The sequence below is a fragment of the Pleurodeles waltl genome, chromosome 4_1, assembly GCF_031143425.1.
Source record: "Pleurodeles waltl isolate 20211129_DDA chromosome 4_1, aPleWal1.hap1.20221129, whole genome shotgun sequence".
NCBI lineage: Eukaryota > Metazoa > Chordata > Amphibia > Caudata > Salamandridae > Pleurodeles > Pleurodeles waltl.
Window position 1 is genome coordinate 882,242,837 of NC_090442.1, and position 13,624 is coordinate 882,256,460.

General features: G+C 54.7%; 1 protein-coding gene across 1 annotated transcript in view; it reads left to right on the forward strand.

The window, feature by feature from the left end:
• The window catches only part of MOV10L1 (Mov10 like RNA helicase 1), a 933,047-nt gene that overhangs the window by 197,951 nt on the left and 721,472 nt on the right, over positions 1-13,624 (forward strand). Inside the window, exon 9 of the mRNA XM_069227566.1 lies at positions 12,733-12,847. Within this exon, the coding sequence (XP_069083667.1) occupies positions 12,733-12,847 (115 nt within the window). The remainder of the gene's footprint in view (positions 1-12,732; positions 12,848-13,624) is intronic.

A 13,624-nucleotide genomic window follows, 5' to 3' on the forward strand; every position in this document is an offset into this window, starting at 1 on the left:
TCTTTCAACCGCGGTATTCCATTGGCGGTACACACCGCTGCGGTCAAAATACACACACAGCTCCAAAACACTGCCACATTGGACATTTTGAAATACACACACCTGATACACATACAAACACCACTCCCACACACCCAACACAATATAAAACACCCACCCACATCACCCACAAACCCCTACGACCACCATTTATTGACTAAGACCAGAGAGAGACACCACCAGCTAGTACAGAGCATTCACAGGCACATAACACCATCACTCACACAACATCCACGCACAAAACACCACACACCACCACACTCATCACCACAAACACCACCCCACACCTCATCCACACCACCCCATGGCACCCCAAAGACACCCCAGGTTTTCAGACGCTGAACTCAGGGTCATGGTGGAGGAAATAGTTTGGGTAGAGCCCCAGCTCTTCGGGACACAGGTGCAGAACACCACCATTGCCAGGAAGATGGAGCTATGACAAAGAATAGTGGACAGGGTCAACGCTGTGGGTCAGCATCCACGAAATCGGGACGACATCAGTAAGCGGTGGAACGACCTACGGGGGAAGGTGCGTTCCATGGTATCCAGACACAACATCGCGGTGCAGAAGACTGGCGGCGGACCCCCACCTCAACCCCCAGAATTTACAACATGGGAGGAACAGGTCTTGGCGATCCTGCATCCTGAGGGCCTCGCAGGAGTAGGCGGAGGAATGGACTCTGGTAAGTCTAATCTCAACTACTTCATCCCCCCCACCCACCGGCATGCCAAATCATACCCCCACCCTCTCCCCCCACCCCCATCACACATCCTCCTTGCTAATGTCTCACCATCACAACCCACCCATCCCAACACCAAGCCCTGCATGCGACCACAAACCATGGACACCCATCACCTAAGCATGCCCACTGCACATACCCATCCCCCTCCTCCCCCAAACCACCGTCACAACAGCCCCCACAAGGGAATGCCAGCACTGGGGTACACGGGCACCCACCCATTGCACGCTATGGCACACACAGAAGCAATAACCATACTCTTATACCCCTGCAGGACCCGAACGCCACGACACCGCCCAGGAGGGTCCAGAAATGTCCATTCCACCCCCAGAAGAGGCCCACAGTGATGACAGCAGCTCTGTCTCCCTGGACCCAGATGACCAGCCCGGCCCATCGGGGACCTCGGGACAGTCGGTTCCCCTCAGACAGCCAGAGGCCACAGCAGACCTACCCCCCTTTGGGAACACCAGCACAGCACCCACCCAGCGGGCCCATGCCTCTGTCTCCAGGACACGTCAAGCAGCGGTGTGTCCACCACTACAGGGCACCCAGGTTAACCCACCACCCCAACAACAACAGGGACCTGGGGGCAGTGGTAGTGGGCACACGGTCCAGGGGACAGAGGCCCAGGAAAACAGGGGAACTGGGAGGGCTACTGTGCGACAGGGGGGGGACAGGCCCAGGGAACCCACTCTCCACGAGGCCCTATCCTCCATCATGGGAGCATACCACCACTCCCAGGAGACGATGGCGACGGACCTGGCCAGGTTCCAGGAGATCCAGGTACTGCAGGAGGAACAGTTTATGGGGTTCAGGGAAGAACTCAGAAACATCAGTTCCGCAAAGGGCACCATCGTTGTGGCTCTCAATCAGATTGTCAGCACATTGCGGGACCATGTGGCACCACAAAGGGCCCCTGTCACTAGCATGGACCAAGAACAGGCTACCACCTCCGCCGGCGCTAGTGGACAGGAGGCCCCGACACAAGAACAACAGGCCACCAGAACCCCACCCCCTGCAGAAGGAGAACCACCCCGCAAGCGGGGCCTGAGATCTAGGAAGAAGACAGAGTAAGATGCCAAGACCCCCGCCAGGAAAGGATACCCCCTGATTGTCATCCCACTGTCCCACATTGTCACCCTGTCCAACCTTAAACTGCCCCTGCTCCACCTTCCACAGGCATATGGACAATGCACCTGTGAGACTGAAACTCTGGACTCTGCCATGGACATTCCTCCACCATCACCCATCACCGAATTGCAACCATTACCCAAAATTGAGCACTTTAATAAACACACTTATTGCACAAAAATAATCTGGAGTTCCTGTATTTTTTAACAAATGTATTACACAGAACCGTGCCAAAATGTCCAGTTACATTGTGATGACAACATACCACTGTCACACAGCTGTAGTCCATGGGGAAACAAAGCAGAGGTCACGGAGTGGGGCCCACCTCTCTGAAATTGGAAGGGAAAGTCACAACTCAGTTAACATACACTGGGGGGAAACTCAGACAGTAGAGAGGCAGGAGACTTTAAGTAAATTTAACATGCCGGTGTTGATTCTTACCTGTATGTCATTGAAAATACTGCTGTATTACTGTGTCCCTGTTGTCTGTGTCGTCCTCTTCGTCTTCCTCCTCTTCACTCTCTGCAGGCTCCACAGCTGCCACAACACCACCATCTGGACCATCCTCCTGCAGGAAAGGCACCTGGCGTCGCAAAGCCAGGTTGTGAAGCATACAGCAGGCCACGATGATATGGCACACCTTCTTTGGTGAGTACATTAGGGATCCACCTGTCATATGGAGGCACCTAAACCTGGCCTTCAGGTGGCCGAAGGTCCGCTCAATCACCCTCCTAGTACGCCCATGGGCCTCATTGTAGCGTTTCTCTGCCCTTGTCCTGGGATTCCTCACTGGGGTCAGTAGCCATGACAGGTTGGGGTAACCAGAGTCACCAATTAGCCACACACGGTGTCTCTGAAGTAGTTCCATCACGTAAGGGATGCTGCTATTTCGCATGATGTACGCGTCATGCACTGACCCAGGGAACTTGGCATTTACATGAGAGATGTACTGGTCAGCCAAACAGACCACCTGGACATTCATGGAATGATAACTTTTTCTGTTCCTGTACACCTGTTCACTCGTGCTGGGGGGGGACCAAAGCAACATGTGTCCCATCAATTGCACCAATGATGTTGGGAATATGTCCAAGCGCATAGAAATCACCCTTCACTGTAGCCAAATCGCCCATCTCAGGGAAAACAATGTAGCTCCGCATGTATTTCAGCAGGGCAGACAACACTCTGGACAACACCTTGGAAAACATAGGCTGAGACATCCCTGATGAAATGGCCACTGTTGTTTGAAATGACCCACTTGCCAAAAAATGGAGTACTGACAGCACCTGCACTAGAGGGGGGGTCCCTGTGGGTTGGCGGATGGGTGACATCAGGTCTGGCTCCAGCTGGGCACACAGTTCCTGTATAGTGGCTCTGTCAAGCCTGTATGTCAGTATGACATGTCTTTCTTCCATTGTCGACAGGTCCAACAGCGGTCTGTACACGGGAAGATTCCTCCATCTCCTCGCAAGTCCCAGCGGACGGTGCCTATGAAGGACAACATGGAGCACAGAGTCAATCAACCCACAGGTACGTTCCCACAGCTTGCACAGTACACGATTCTCAATGCATTTAATGGCTTGTATGAGTGTTGATGCAAGGCCTAGGTATGTGTGACGCAGTAGAAATTAAGATATGGGGGCCCTTGAAATGGCGGCTGCCTGACCTGTGAAGTGCGACAGTGGGATGTGAGGTCAATGCGCTGGCGTGGCACACCGTGGCGGTAGGCGGTCAAAGACCGCGGCGCAAAGCCGCATTGGTCAACATTGAACCCTATGGGTTTCAGGAGCCAATGACGATGTGCGCCGGCGGTTGCGGTACGCACCACCACGGGCGTGACCGCCATTTTCTATCTGCTTAATCACTCGATACCTGATCATCCACAGGAGAGGACCTATACTGCAAGTGCTGCTGTGACCTCGGTCTGGAAGAGACAATGGCTGCTGCGACTGGGGAAAGGGCCCCTGCCTTCACTTCTGAAGAATTGGAGAAACTCGTGGATGTGGTCCTCCCCCAGTATGCGCTACTCTACGGTCCTCCAGACCAACAGGTAAGTACACTGGGACCATGCTTTGTGGCCAATGCCTGGGTTGAGTGGGGTGAATGAAAGATGGTGGGGAGGGGAGCGAATGAGGCATGCATCAAACGACAGATGAGAGCATGTGCCACATGGCAAGGGTGGGGATGGGGGGCCACTCACATCGAGCATGCAGAAGGTGATGTTTTTTTTTTTTCTCCCCCTGCACATGTCACATAGGTCAGCGCCCATCAGAAAATCGACATTTGGCGTGCCATCGCCAAGGACGTCCGGACCCTGGGGGTCCACAACAGACGGGGCACCCACTGCCAGAAGAGGTGGGAGGACATCCGCCGCGGGAGCAGGAAGACCACGGAGGCTCTGCTGGGGATGGCCTCCCAACATAGGAGGGGTGCCAGTCGTACTTTGACCCCCCTGATGTCCCGGATCCTGGCGGTGGCCTACCCCGATTTGGATGGGCGCGTGAGGACATCACAGCAGACACAAGGGGGTGAGTACAAGCACATTCTGCTGATTTTGCGCACATTGGAGGTGTCTGGGTGGGGGAGGAGGGCTGTGGGTATCCCTAGGCCAGGGCGATTTCTGTAGGCTAGGCCCCTCCGTTAGGCATGGCCCTGCGCCCCGCCCCCCACCTCTGTAGGTTGCCTAGTACAGCTATTCATGGCCCTGTGTCACCTATGTGTGGAGTTGTCGTCCATAGGCTTGTAGGCCATGTCCCACGGATTGAGTAGTGTACCCCAAGTGCGCGGCGTAGTGCAGGGGGCTTCTGTGTCTGTCCTCTCCGCCAACGGTGTCGCCAATGCATGCACTCAACAGGTCTTTGTTTCTCCTCCCCCCCCAACCCCCCCTTTTTGGTGGTCTTCCTGTTCATGTGTGCATTAGCATCATCAGGCGGAGGAGAAGTGGCATCGGAGCACGAGGGAGCTGCATCTCACATGGCCATGGAGGGCCATGCAACTGACTCGGATTTCACCAGTGAGACGGAGGGCGAGGGGAGCTCCACAGCGGGGACACGTGGTGACACCAGCGACACAGACACGTCCTCGGAAGGGAGCTCCCTTGTGGTGGTGGCAATATCCGTGCCCACCGCAACAACAGGTACAGCCGCCACCCAGCGCACCAGCTCCGCCCTCCCAGCAGCCCCTCAGCGTTCGCCCCGTGCCCGCTCACCCAGGAAGGTGGGCATCTCCTTCGCCCCAGGCACCTGAGGCCCTGCCCCAGTTACCCCTGCTGCCCTCAGTGAGGAGGTCATTGACCTCCTGAGGACGCTCATTGTTGGGCAGTCTACCCTTTTGAATGCCATCCAGGGTGTAGAAAGGGAGGTGCACCGGAGTAATGCATACCTGGAGGGCATTCATTCGGGTCAGGCTGCCCATCAGCGATCGTTCAATGCTCTGGCCTCAGCACTGACGGCAGCCATTGCCCCTGTCTCCTGCCTCCAACTTCCTCAACCCAGTCCCACTCCCCTGTACCTCTGCCTATCCCAGACACACCATCAGACCAGCCTCCACACACCTCAACACCCAAGGGAAGCTCATCCAGACATAAGCACCACACATCACACAAGCATTCACCCAAGCAACATCCACATGCAGACATGCCAACAGCCACTGCCTCCTCTGTGTCCCCCTCCTCCTCGTCTCCCTCCTCCCTCCCTGTGACGTCTCCACTCACACTTGCATGCACAACATCTTCAGCCACTACGTCCATCACCAGCACACCCACCGGAACACTCCGCACACGTGCAGTCACCACCCCCACTACCATTTACACGTCCCCTGTGTCCTCTCCCAGTGTGTCTGTCACCCCCTCTTCCAAACCAAACAAACGCAGGCAGCCACCCACCCAACAGCCATCCACCTCACGACAGCCTCCAGCACAAGCACCTGCACCCAAAGACATCAGACTTCACTCTCCTACAACCACATCCTCTTCCTCCACTCCCATACCCACTACAACTACCCGTCCCTGTCTTTCTAAATTGATTTTCCTTTCCAACCTTGACCTCTTTCCAACAACTGACCCACCCCCTCCATCTCATAAGACTCCAATCAGCACCTCAGCCACCACAAAACCTGGACCTACAAAGACAATAGTCCAAGGATTTTGGAGTCCACCACCTTCAAGGCCAGCTACTTCGGCTAGGAGTAAAGAGACGGCCAGCCCACCCCCTGAAAAAAAAACCAAGAAAGCCAGTGCCCGGCATGAGAGGCCAAAGACAGCAGGCTCCAAAAGCACTACCCTGGTACCGTCAGGGAGTGGGGTGCCACCTGGCACACCGCCAAAGGGAGGAAAGGGCCACAGACGAGCAGGGAAGGGTGGCAAGGGCAGCACGCCCGACAAGTCCGGCAGCAGGTGAGCTGCCCAGGAGGGCCCCACCAGCCCCATTCCAGGTGTGCAGGAGGACACCCACGGGCCCGGGACGGCAGCACAGGAGGGCCCCGCAAGCGAGAAGACAGATGTGCACGAAGGGCCCAGCAGACACATGTCAGGTGGCGAGTGAAGTCCATGTCATGGCCGGATCTGGTGACCTGGACACACATGCCAAGCACCGCTGAACAGGGCCCTTCAAGTCAAGAACCGCTGAACAGGGCCCTTCAAGTCAAGAACCGCTGAACAGGGCCCTTCAAGTCAAGCACCGCTGAACAGGGCCCTTCAAGTCAAGAACCGCTGAACAGGGCACCGCCGTCTCAAGAACCGCTGAACAGGGCCCTTCAAGTCAAGCACCGCTGAACAGGGCCCTTCAAGTCAAGCACCGCTGAACAGGGCCCTTCAAGTCAAGCACCGCTGAACAGGGCCCTTCACGTCAAGAACCGCTGAACAGGGCCCTTCACGTCAAGAACCGCTGAACAGGGCCCTTCACGTCAAGAACCGCTGAACAGGGCCCTTCAAGTCAAGCACCGCTGAACAGGGCCCTTCAAGTCAAGCACCGCTGAACAGGGCCCTTCAAGTCAAGCACCGCTGAACAGGGCCCTTCAAGTCAAGCACCGCTGAACAGGGCCCTTCATCTCCAGCACCGCTTCGCTGGGCCCTTCATCTGAAGCACTGCTCCGCTGGGCCCTTCAACTCAAGCACCGCTCCGCTGGGCCCTTCATCTCAAGCACCGCTCCGCTGGGCCCTTCAACTCAAGCACCGCTCCGCTGAGCCCTTCAACTCAAGCACCGCTCCGCTGGGCCCTTCAACTCAAGCACCGCTCCGCTGGGCCCTTCAACTCAAGCACCGCTCCGTTGGGCACCGCCGTCTCTGCACCGCTCCGCTGGGCCCTTCATCTCAAGCACCGCTCCGCTGGGCCCTTCAACTCAAGCACCGCTCCGCTGGGCCCTTCAACTCAAGCACCGCTCCGCTGGGCCCTTCAACTCAAGCACCGCTCCGCTGGGCCCTTCATCTCAAGCACTGCTCCACTGGGCCCTTCATCTCAAGCACTGCTCCGCTGGGCCCTTCAACTCTAGCACCGCTCCGCTGGGCCCTTCATCTCAAGCACCGCTCTGCTGGGCCCTTCAACTCAAGCACCGCTCCGCTGGGCCCTTCAACTCAAGCACCGCTCCGCTAGGCACCGCCGTCTCTGCACCGCTCCGCTGGGCCCTTCATCTCAAGCACCGCTCCGCTGGGCCCTTCATCTCAAGCACCGCTCCGCTGGGCCCTTCATCTCAAGCACCGCTCCGCTGGGCCCTTCAACTCAAGCACCGCTCCGCTGGGCCCTTCAACTCAAGCACCGCTCCGCTGGGCCCTTCAACTCAAGCACCGCTCCGCTGGGCCCTTCAACTCAAGCACCGCTCCGCTGAGCCCTTCAACTCAAGCACCGCTCCGCTGAGCCCTTCAACTCAAGCACCGCTCCGCTGGGCCCTTCAACTCAAGCACCGCTCCGCTGGGCCCTTCAACTCAAGCACCGCTCCGTTGGGCACCGCCGTCTCTGCACCGCTCCGCTGGGCCCTTCATCTCAAGCACCGCTCCGCTGGGCCCTTCATCTCAAGCACCGCTCCGCTGGGCCCTTCAACTCAAGCACCGCTCCGCTGGGCCCTTCAACTCAAGCACCGCTCCGCTGGGCCCTTCATCTCAAGCACTGCTCCGCTGGGCCCTTCAACTCAAGCACCGCTCCGCTGGGCACCGCCGTCTCTGCACCGCTCCGCTGGGCCCTTCATCTCAAGCACCGCTCCGCTGGGCACTTCATCTCAAGCACCGCTCCGCTGGGCCCTTCAACTCAAGCACCGCTCCGCTAGGCACCGCCGTCTCTGCACCGCTCCGCTGGGCCCTTCATCTCAAGCACCGCTCCGCTGGGCCCTTCATCTCAAGCACCGCTCCGCTGGGCCCTTCAACTCAAGCACCGCTCCGCTGGGCACCGCCGTCTCTGCACCGCTCCGCTGGGCCCTTCATCTCAAGCACCGCTCCGCTGGGCACCGCCGTCTCTGCACCGCTCCGCTGGGCCCTTCAACTCAAGCACCGCTCCGCTGGGCCTTTTCCACTCAAGCTCCGCTGGGCCCTTCCACTCAAGCACCGCTCCGCTGGGCCCTTCATCTCAAGCACCGCTCCGCTGGGCCCTTCATCTCAAGCACCGCTCCGCTGGGCCCTTCATCTCAAGCACCGCTCCGCTGGGCCCTTCAACTCAAGCACCGCTCCGCTGGGCCCTTCAACTCGAGCACCGCTCCGCTGGGAACCGCCGTCTCTGCACCGCTCCGCTGGGCCCTTCATCTCAAGCACCGCTCCGCTGGGCCCTTCATCTCAAGCACCGCTCCGCTGGGCCCTTCAACTCAAGCACCGCTCCGCTGGGCCCTTCAACTCAAGCACCGCTCCGCTGGGCACTGCCGTCTCTGCACCGCTCCGCTGTGCCCTCCAACTCAAGCACCGCTCCGCTGGGCCCTTCATCTCAAGCACCGCTCCGCTGGGCCCTTCAACTCAAGCACCGCTCCGCTGGGCACCGCCGTCTCTACACCGATCCGCTGGGCCCTTCATCTCAAGCACCGCTCCGCTGGGCCCTTCATCTCAAGCACCGCTCCGCTGGGCCCTTCAACTCAAGCACCGCTCCTCTGGGCCCTTCAACTCAAGCACCGCTCCGCTGTGCACTGCCGTCTCTGCACCGCTCCGCTGTGCCCTCCAACTCAAGCACCGCTCCGCTGGGCCCTTCATCTCAAGCACCGCTCCGCTGGGCCCTTCAACTCAAGCACCGCTCCGCTGGGCACCGCCGTCTCTACACCGATCCGCTGGGCCCTCCATCTCAAGCACCGCTCCGCTGGGCCTTTAATCTCAAGCACCGCTCCGCTGGGCCTTTCATCTCAAGCACCGCTCCGCTGGGCCTTTCATCTCAAGCACCGCTCTGCTGGGCCCTTCATCTCAAGCACCGCTCCGCTGGGCCCTTCAACTCAAACACCGCTCCACTGGACACCGCCGTCTCTGCACCGCTCCGCTGGGCACTGCCGTCTCAAGCACCGCTGGCCCATTGGCAGAAGGGGCAGGCCCGCATCTGGGTCGGGCAGGGCTGCACGAAGCACTCTGGGCACTATGCCTCCTCCAGAACCAGTGGAGTCTCTAATCCACTTGTGAGACTGTGGCTTTGCACTCCCCAGGATGGCACAGTGGGCAATCCACCCACTGTAGAGACTTGTGAGACTGTGGCTTTGCACTCCCCAGGATGGCACAGTGGGCAATCCACCCACTGTAGAGACTTGTGAGACTGTGGCTTTGCACTCCCCAGGATTGAACAGTGGCCATGGAGGCCCCTCCTGGATCTGGCGTTGTGGACTCATCTGGCTGAGGTGCCCCCCCTTCCCTTCCCCCTGAGGTGCCTGTAGTTTTGCTATCTGATGCCCCTGCAGTGTTCTCTCCATTGGAGTTGGGTATTCTGTGTGGGCTTTGCCCATGTGTTTAGGCCCATTGGCCCACGAACAATGGCTGATACCCAATTTGGACAGGACAATTTACATATGTATATATAGTTATAGATGTTTGATATTTTTTTTTACTTAGCCGTACAATATACTTCAAATTTCATGATCATTTTTTTTTGTCTTTGCATTCTTCCGGGGGGTTTGGGGGTGTCACTCTGAGTTGTTGCTCTGCATTGATGTGTATGTAGTTGTGGGTGAGGGCGAGGGTGGGTGTGTTGCGTATGTGTGTCCTCGTAATTTTTTGCCTCCCCCCTCCCCTGTGTCGTAGGTGCAGTACTCACCGTTGTCTTCTGCGCCGGCGTTCGTGCTCCTGGTAGAGGAGCAGGAAGACAATAGCTGGTAGGATGTGTAGTTCGGGTTCCATCCTGTCCAGATTCCTCGTTGAGTGTGTAGAGGTGAGCGTTTTCCGTTCGTAATGGCTGTTTCCGCCGTGTTTTTATTGGCGGGGCTACCGCCCCGGAAAAGGTGGCGGATTGGTGGGTTGTGATAGGGTGGGCGGTACATTGTCTCACGCCTGTCTGTTGGCGGTGACTGCCGCGCTGTTTGTTTGTCCCGCCGTGGCGGTCGGAGTGTTAAAGTTGCGGTCTCTGTTGGCGGTTTCCGCCAGGGTCAGAATTCCATTTTTTTTACCGCCTGCCTGTTGGCGGGTTGGCCGCCGCTTTAACACCGACCGCCAGGGTTGGAATGACCCCCATAGTCTTGAGCGAAACTCAAGCCTCTTGTACACATTTCCGTCCATACCACTTCTGCCCAGAGTTCTCAATAAGATCAAAAATGACCGGCCCAAATAATCCTTGTGGCTCCAGTCTAGGCACGGATAGTGTCATATTCTGAGCTGCTGAACATGTCCATCGACCCTCCTATCACACTGCCCCTTCGAGAGAATCTTCTGTTGCAGCAGCAGAGGAGGGTTCTGCACCTGAACCTGTCAACTCTCTGCCTTCTTGTGTGGAGATTGAGCAGCAACAGTTGACAGTGTTTACCTTCCTCTCGAAGTCTGTAACGTGATCTTGGCAGCTGTATGTCCTTTCACCAAAATGGTATATGTCTGTTGTTGGAAAAAAATTGTCATGGTGCACAGACAAATCTGTTGACCCCCTTTCTGCCCTTCCCTCTGAGGTCCTGTTAATCCTTTTCCTAGCCTAGCAGGGCTCTACTGTGAGCACTCTTAAAGGTTTTTCTGCTATTTCTGCTTTTCTGAGGTCTCCTGATCAACCTTGTTTGTTTAAGTCCCCTATTGCACATAGTTTCCTTAAAGATCTTACACATCTTTTTCCTCCATCACCGTTCATTATGCCCTAGTGGGATCTGAATTTGTTTTTCCCCTTTCTAATGTGTGCGCTTTTCGAGCCTCTCCACAATTGTCCTCCCAGGCTTCTAACTTTGAAAACAGCTTCCCTTGTGGCCATTACATCATCCCGCAGGGTGAGTAAGCTGCAGGCATTGTCATCTAAGCCGCCCTACCTTTCTATCTATCCTGACAAAGTGGTACTTAACACTAGGGCCTCCTTTCTTTTAAGTGATTACACACTTTCATGTAGGCCAATGCATCACCTTGCCTAATTTTTATACACCCCCACATCCTTCTAAGGAAGAAGAGAGGCTCCATCACCTGAACCCAAAATCTGATTGTATCTTGATTTTTCAAAAGATTTTCAGGTAGATGTTCAACACTTTGTCGGTTGTGTGGGTGCGAAGAAAGGTCGGGCAGTGCGAAAGAGGACCATCTCCAGATAGGTCGTACTCTGTATTAAGATTTGCAGTGCACTGGCCAAGAAAGCACTAGCCCATGATGGTTTGAGTGCTCATTCTACCCGAGCTAAAGCTGCGACCACTGTGTTAGCACGTGGAGTTTCAGTCCTTGACATCTGTCAGGAAGCAACATGGGATTCTCAGCATACATTTACCAAACTCTGCTTCCTGGACAGTCAGGTATGTAGGGGGTGGGCACTTTGCATGTTTGGTCCTGCAGGACTTTCTAGTATGAACTTGGTTCCCACGCCCACCTCCATGGATGGTATTCCTTGGGTATCTGTTCTAAAGTAAGGAACCTGCAACTAGAAGTCTATATCAGATGAACAAGTTACTTACCTTTGGTAACACGTTATCTGGTAGAGACATATTCTAGTTGCAGATTCCTTACTGACCCACCCGTTCTTCATGCTTTGCGAATTGATTTCTTCTAGGGGCAGAGACTCTTCTTTGAGGGCCTTAGTTTTGAAGCACCAGTAGTCAGTTTCTTTATAGCTGTGTGCTTCTGGCATAGAAAGTTGTGAAAAGAAACTGAAGTCAGCGAGCCAGAGTGGTGCCTATATAGGAACCGCATCTTCATATTGGGCCAGGACGATGCCAATGACGAACGGGGAACCGATTGATGCCATCTAACAGCGCACATGGGTACTGCTCACAAAAATCTCCTGATCCAGTCTAATGCCTGGTGGGAGATTCAAAGGTAAGGAATTTGCACCTAATATCCTCAGTGTTTTTGTTTTTTTGGACCTAGATTGCTGGCATTTCGAGACATGGTTTGTGACTGCAAATGTGACTTTTCTCAGATTTTAGCTTAGAATCTCCTGGGTAGATAGTGACTGGACTGGAGCTAACAAAAATGCATCATGTTGCAATTGCATAGCTGTCTGATCTTAGATCTTTGTACTTACTGTATGTTTCATGGTGTACACCCTTGACAGTCAAACTGTTCTGTTGACTTATTGAGAAAGATAGAATGAAGGTCTGTAAATAAAAGAACCCTTTTAAATATTTTTAAGTTTTGTTTTAAAGACCAATTTCCATATGACAAAGGGCGATTGGGAATGCTTTTTAATTAAAGCTTAATTCTTCAGTATTAATGCTTTCATTCAGTGTTGATTGTGTTGGTAATTTGTAATAATGCTTTGTCTTTACATAGGAATATTAGAAGGCAGCTCCCTAGCTTTATTCCACCGTATCCTGTTCCTGACCGATTAAAAAAGTGTGTGGAGCAGACAATAGATATACTTGTTTTTGAACCATGTGTAGCGGAGGTAATGCTCTTTCCATGTATTAAGTATCTGTGCCTACATTTGTGCTATTTAAGTATTTTGAAGCCATTTACTAATAAATGTCTGTTTTGATCAATTCGTGTTTTTACAAATGGTTTTGCTCAGCGGGCAGGACTGGTAATATTTAACTGGCGATTCCTAGCACTTTAAAATTATGAGACGCTAGTAGACTCCTAACGCCTCCCACTGGTCTCTGACCCATCCTTTACATGGCCTGTTGTGGCTCCATCTCTCAGTTTCATGTGTGTTTTTCATGACTCTTTGCACTTTACTGCCGCTAACCAGTTAAGTGCTTGTGCTCTCTTTTAAACATGGTAAAATTGGCTTACACTCAGTTGCCATATTTAACTTACTTGTAAGACTCTACTCAAGTGGTTCTAAATCTATGCAGGGCCTGTAAATTAAATGCTACAAGTGGGCCTGCCACTCTCATGTGCTACCCACTTAAGTAGACCTTTAAACACGTCTCAAGCCAACTGTTGTTGTCTTTGTGTGTAGTTTTAAACTGCCATTACAATATTCCTCAGGCAGTGGACGGTATCTGGAAGCTTCCTTAGCAGTGCTCACACTTGCTGCTAGGTGCTGCCAAGTGGCTGTGCGTTGACTTCGTACTGCCCCCGATGTGACATGCAGGCAGCATATAAGCACCAATCATGGGCACTGGTATCAGTTTCTTGCTTTACTGTTTGCTCGTCCTCAGAAAAGGAGCATTAGCAATTGGTGCTAACTTTGAGTGTTAAAAGGCCACTCCACAGAAAG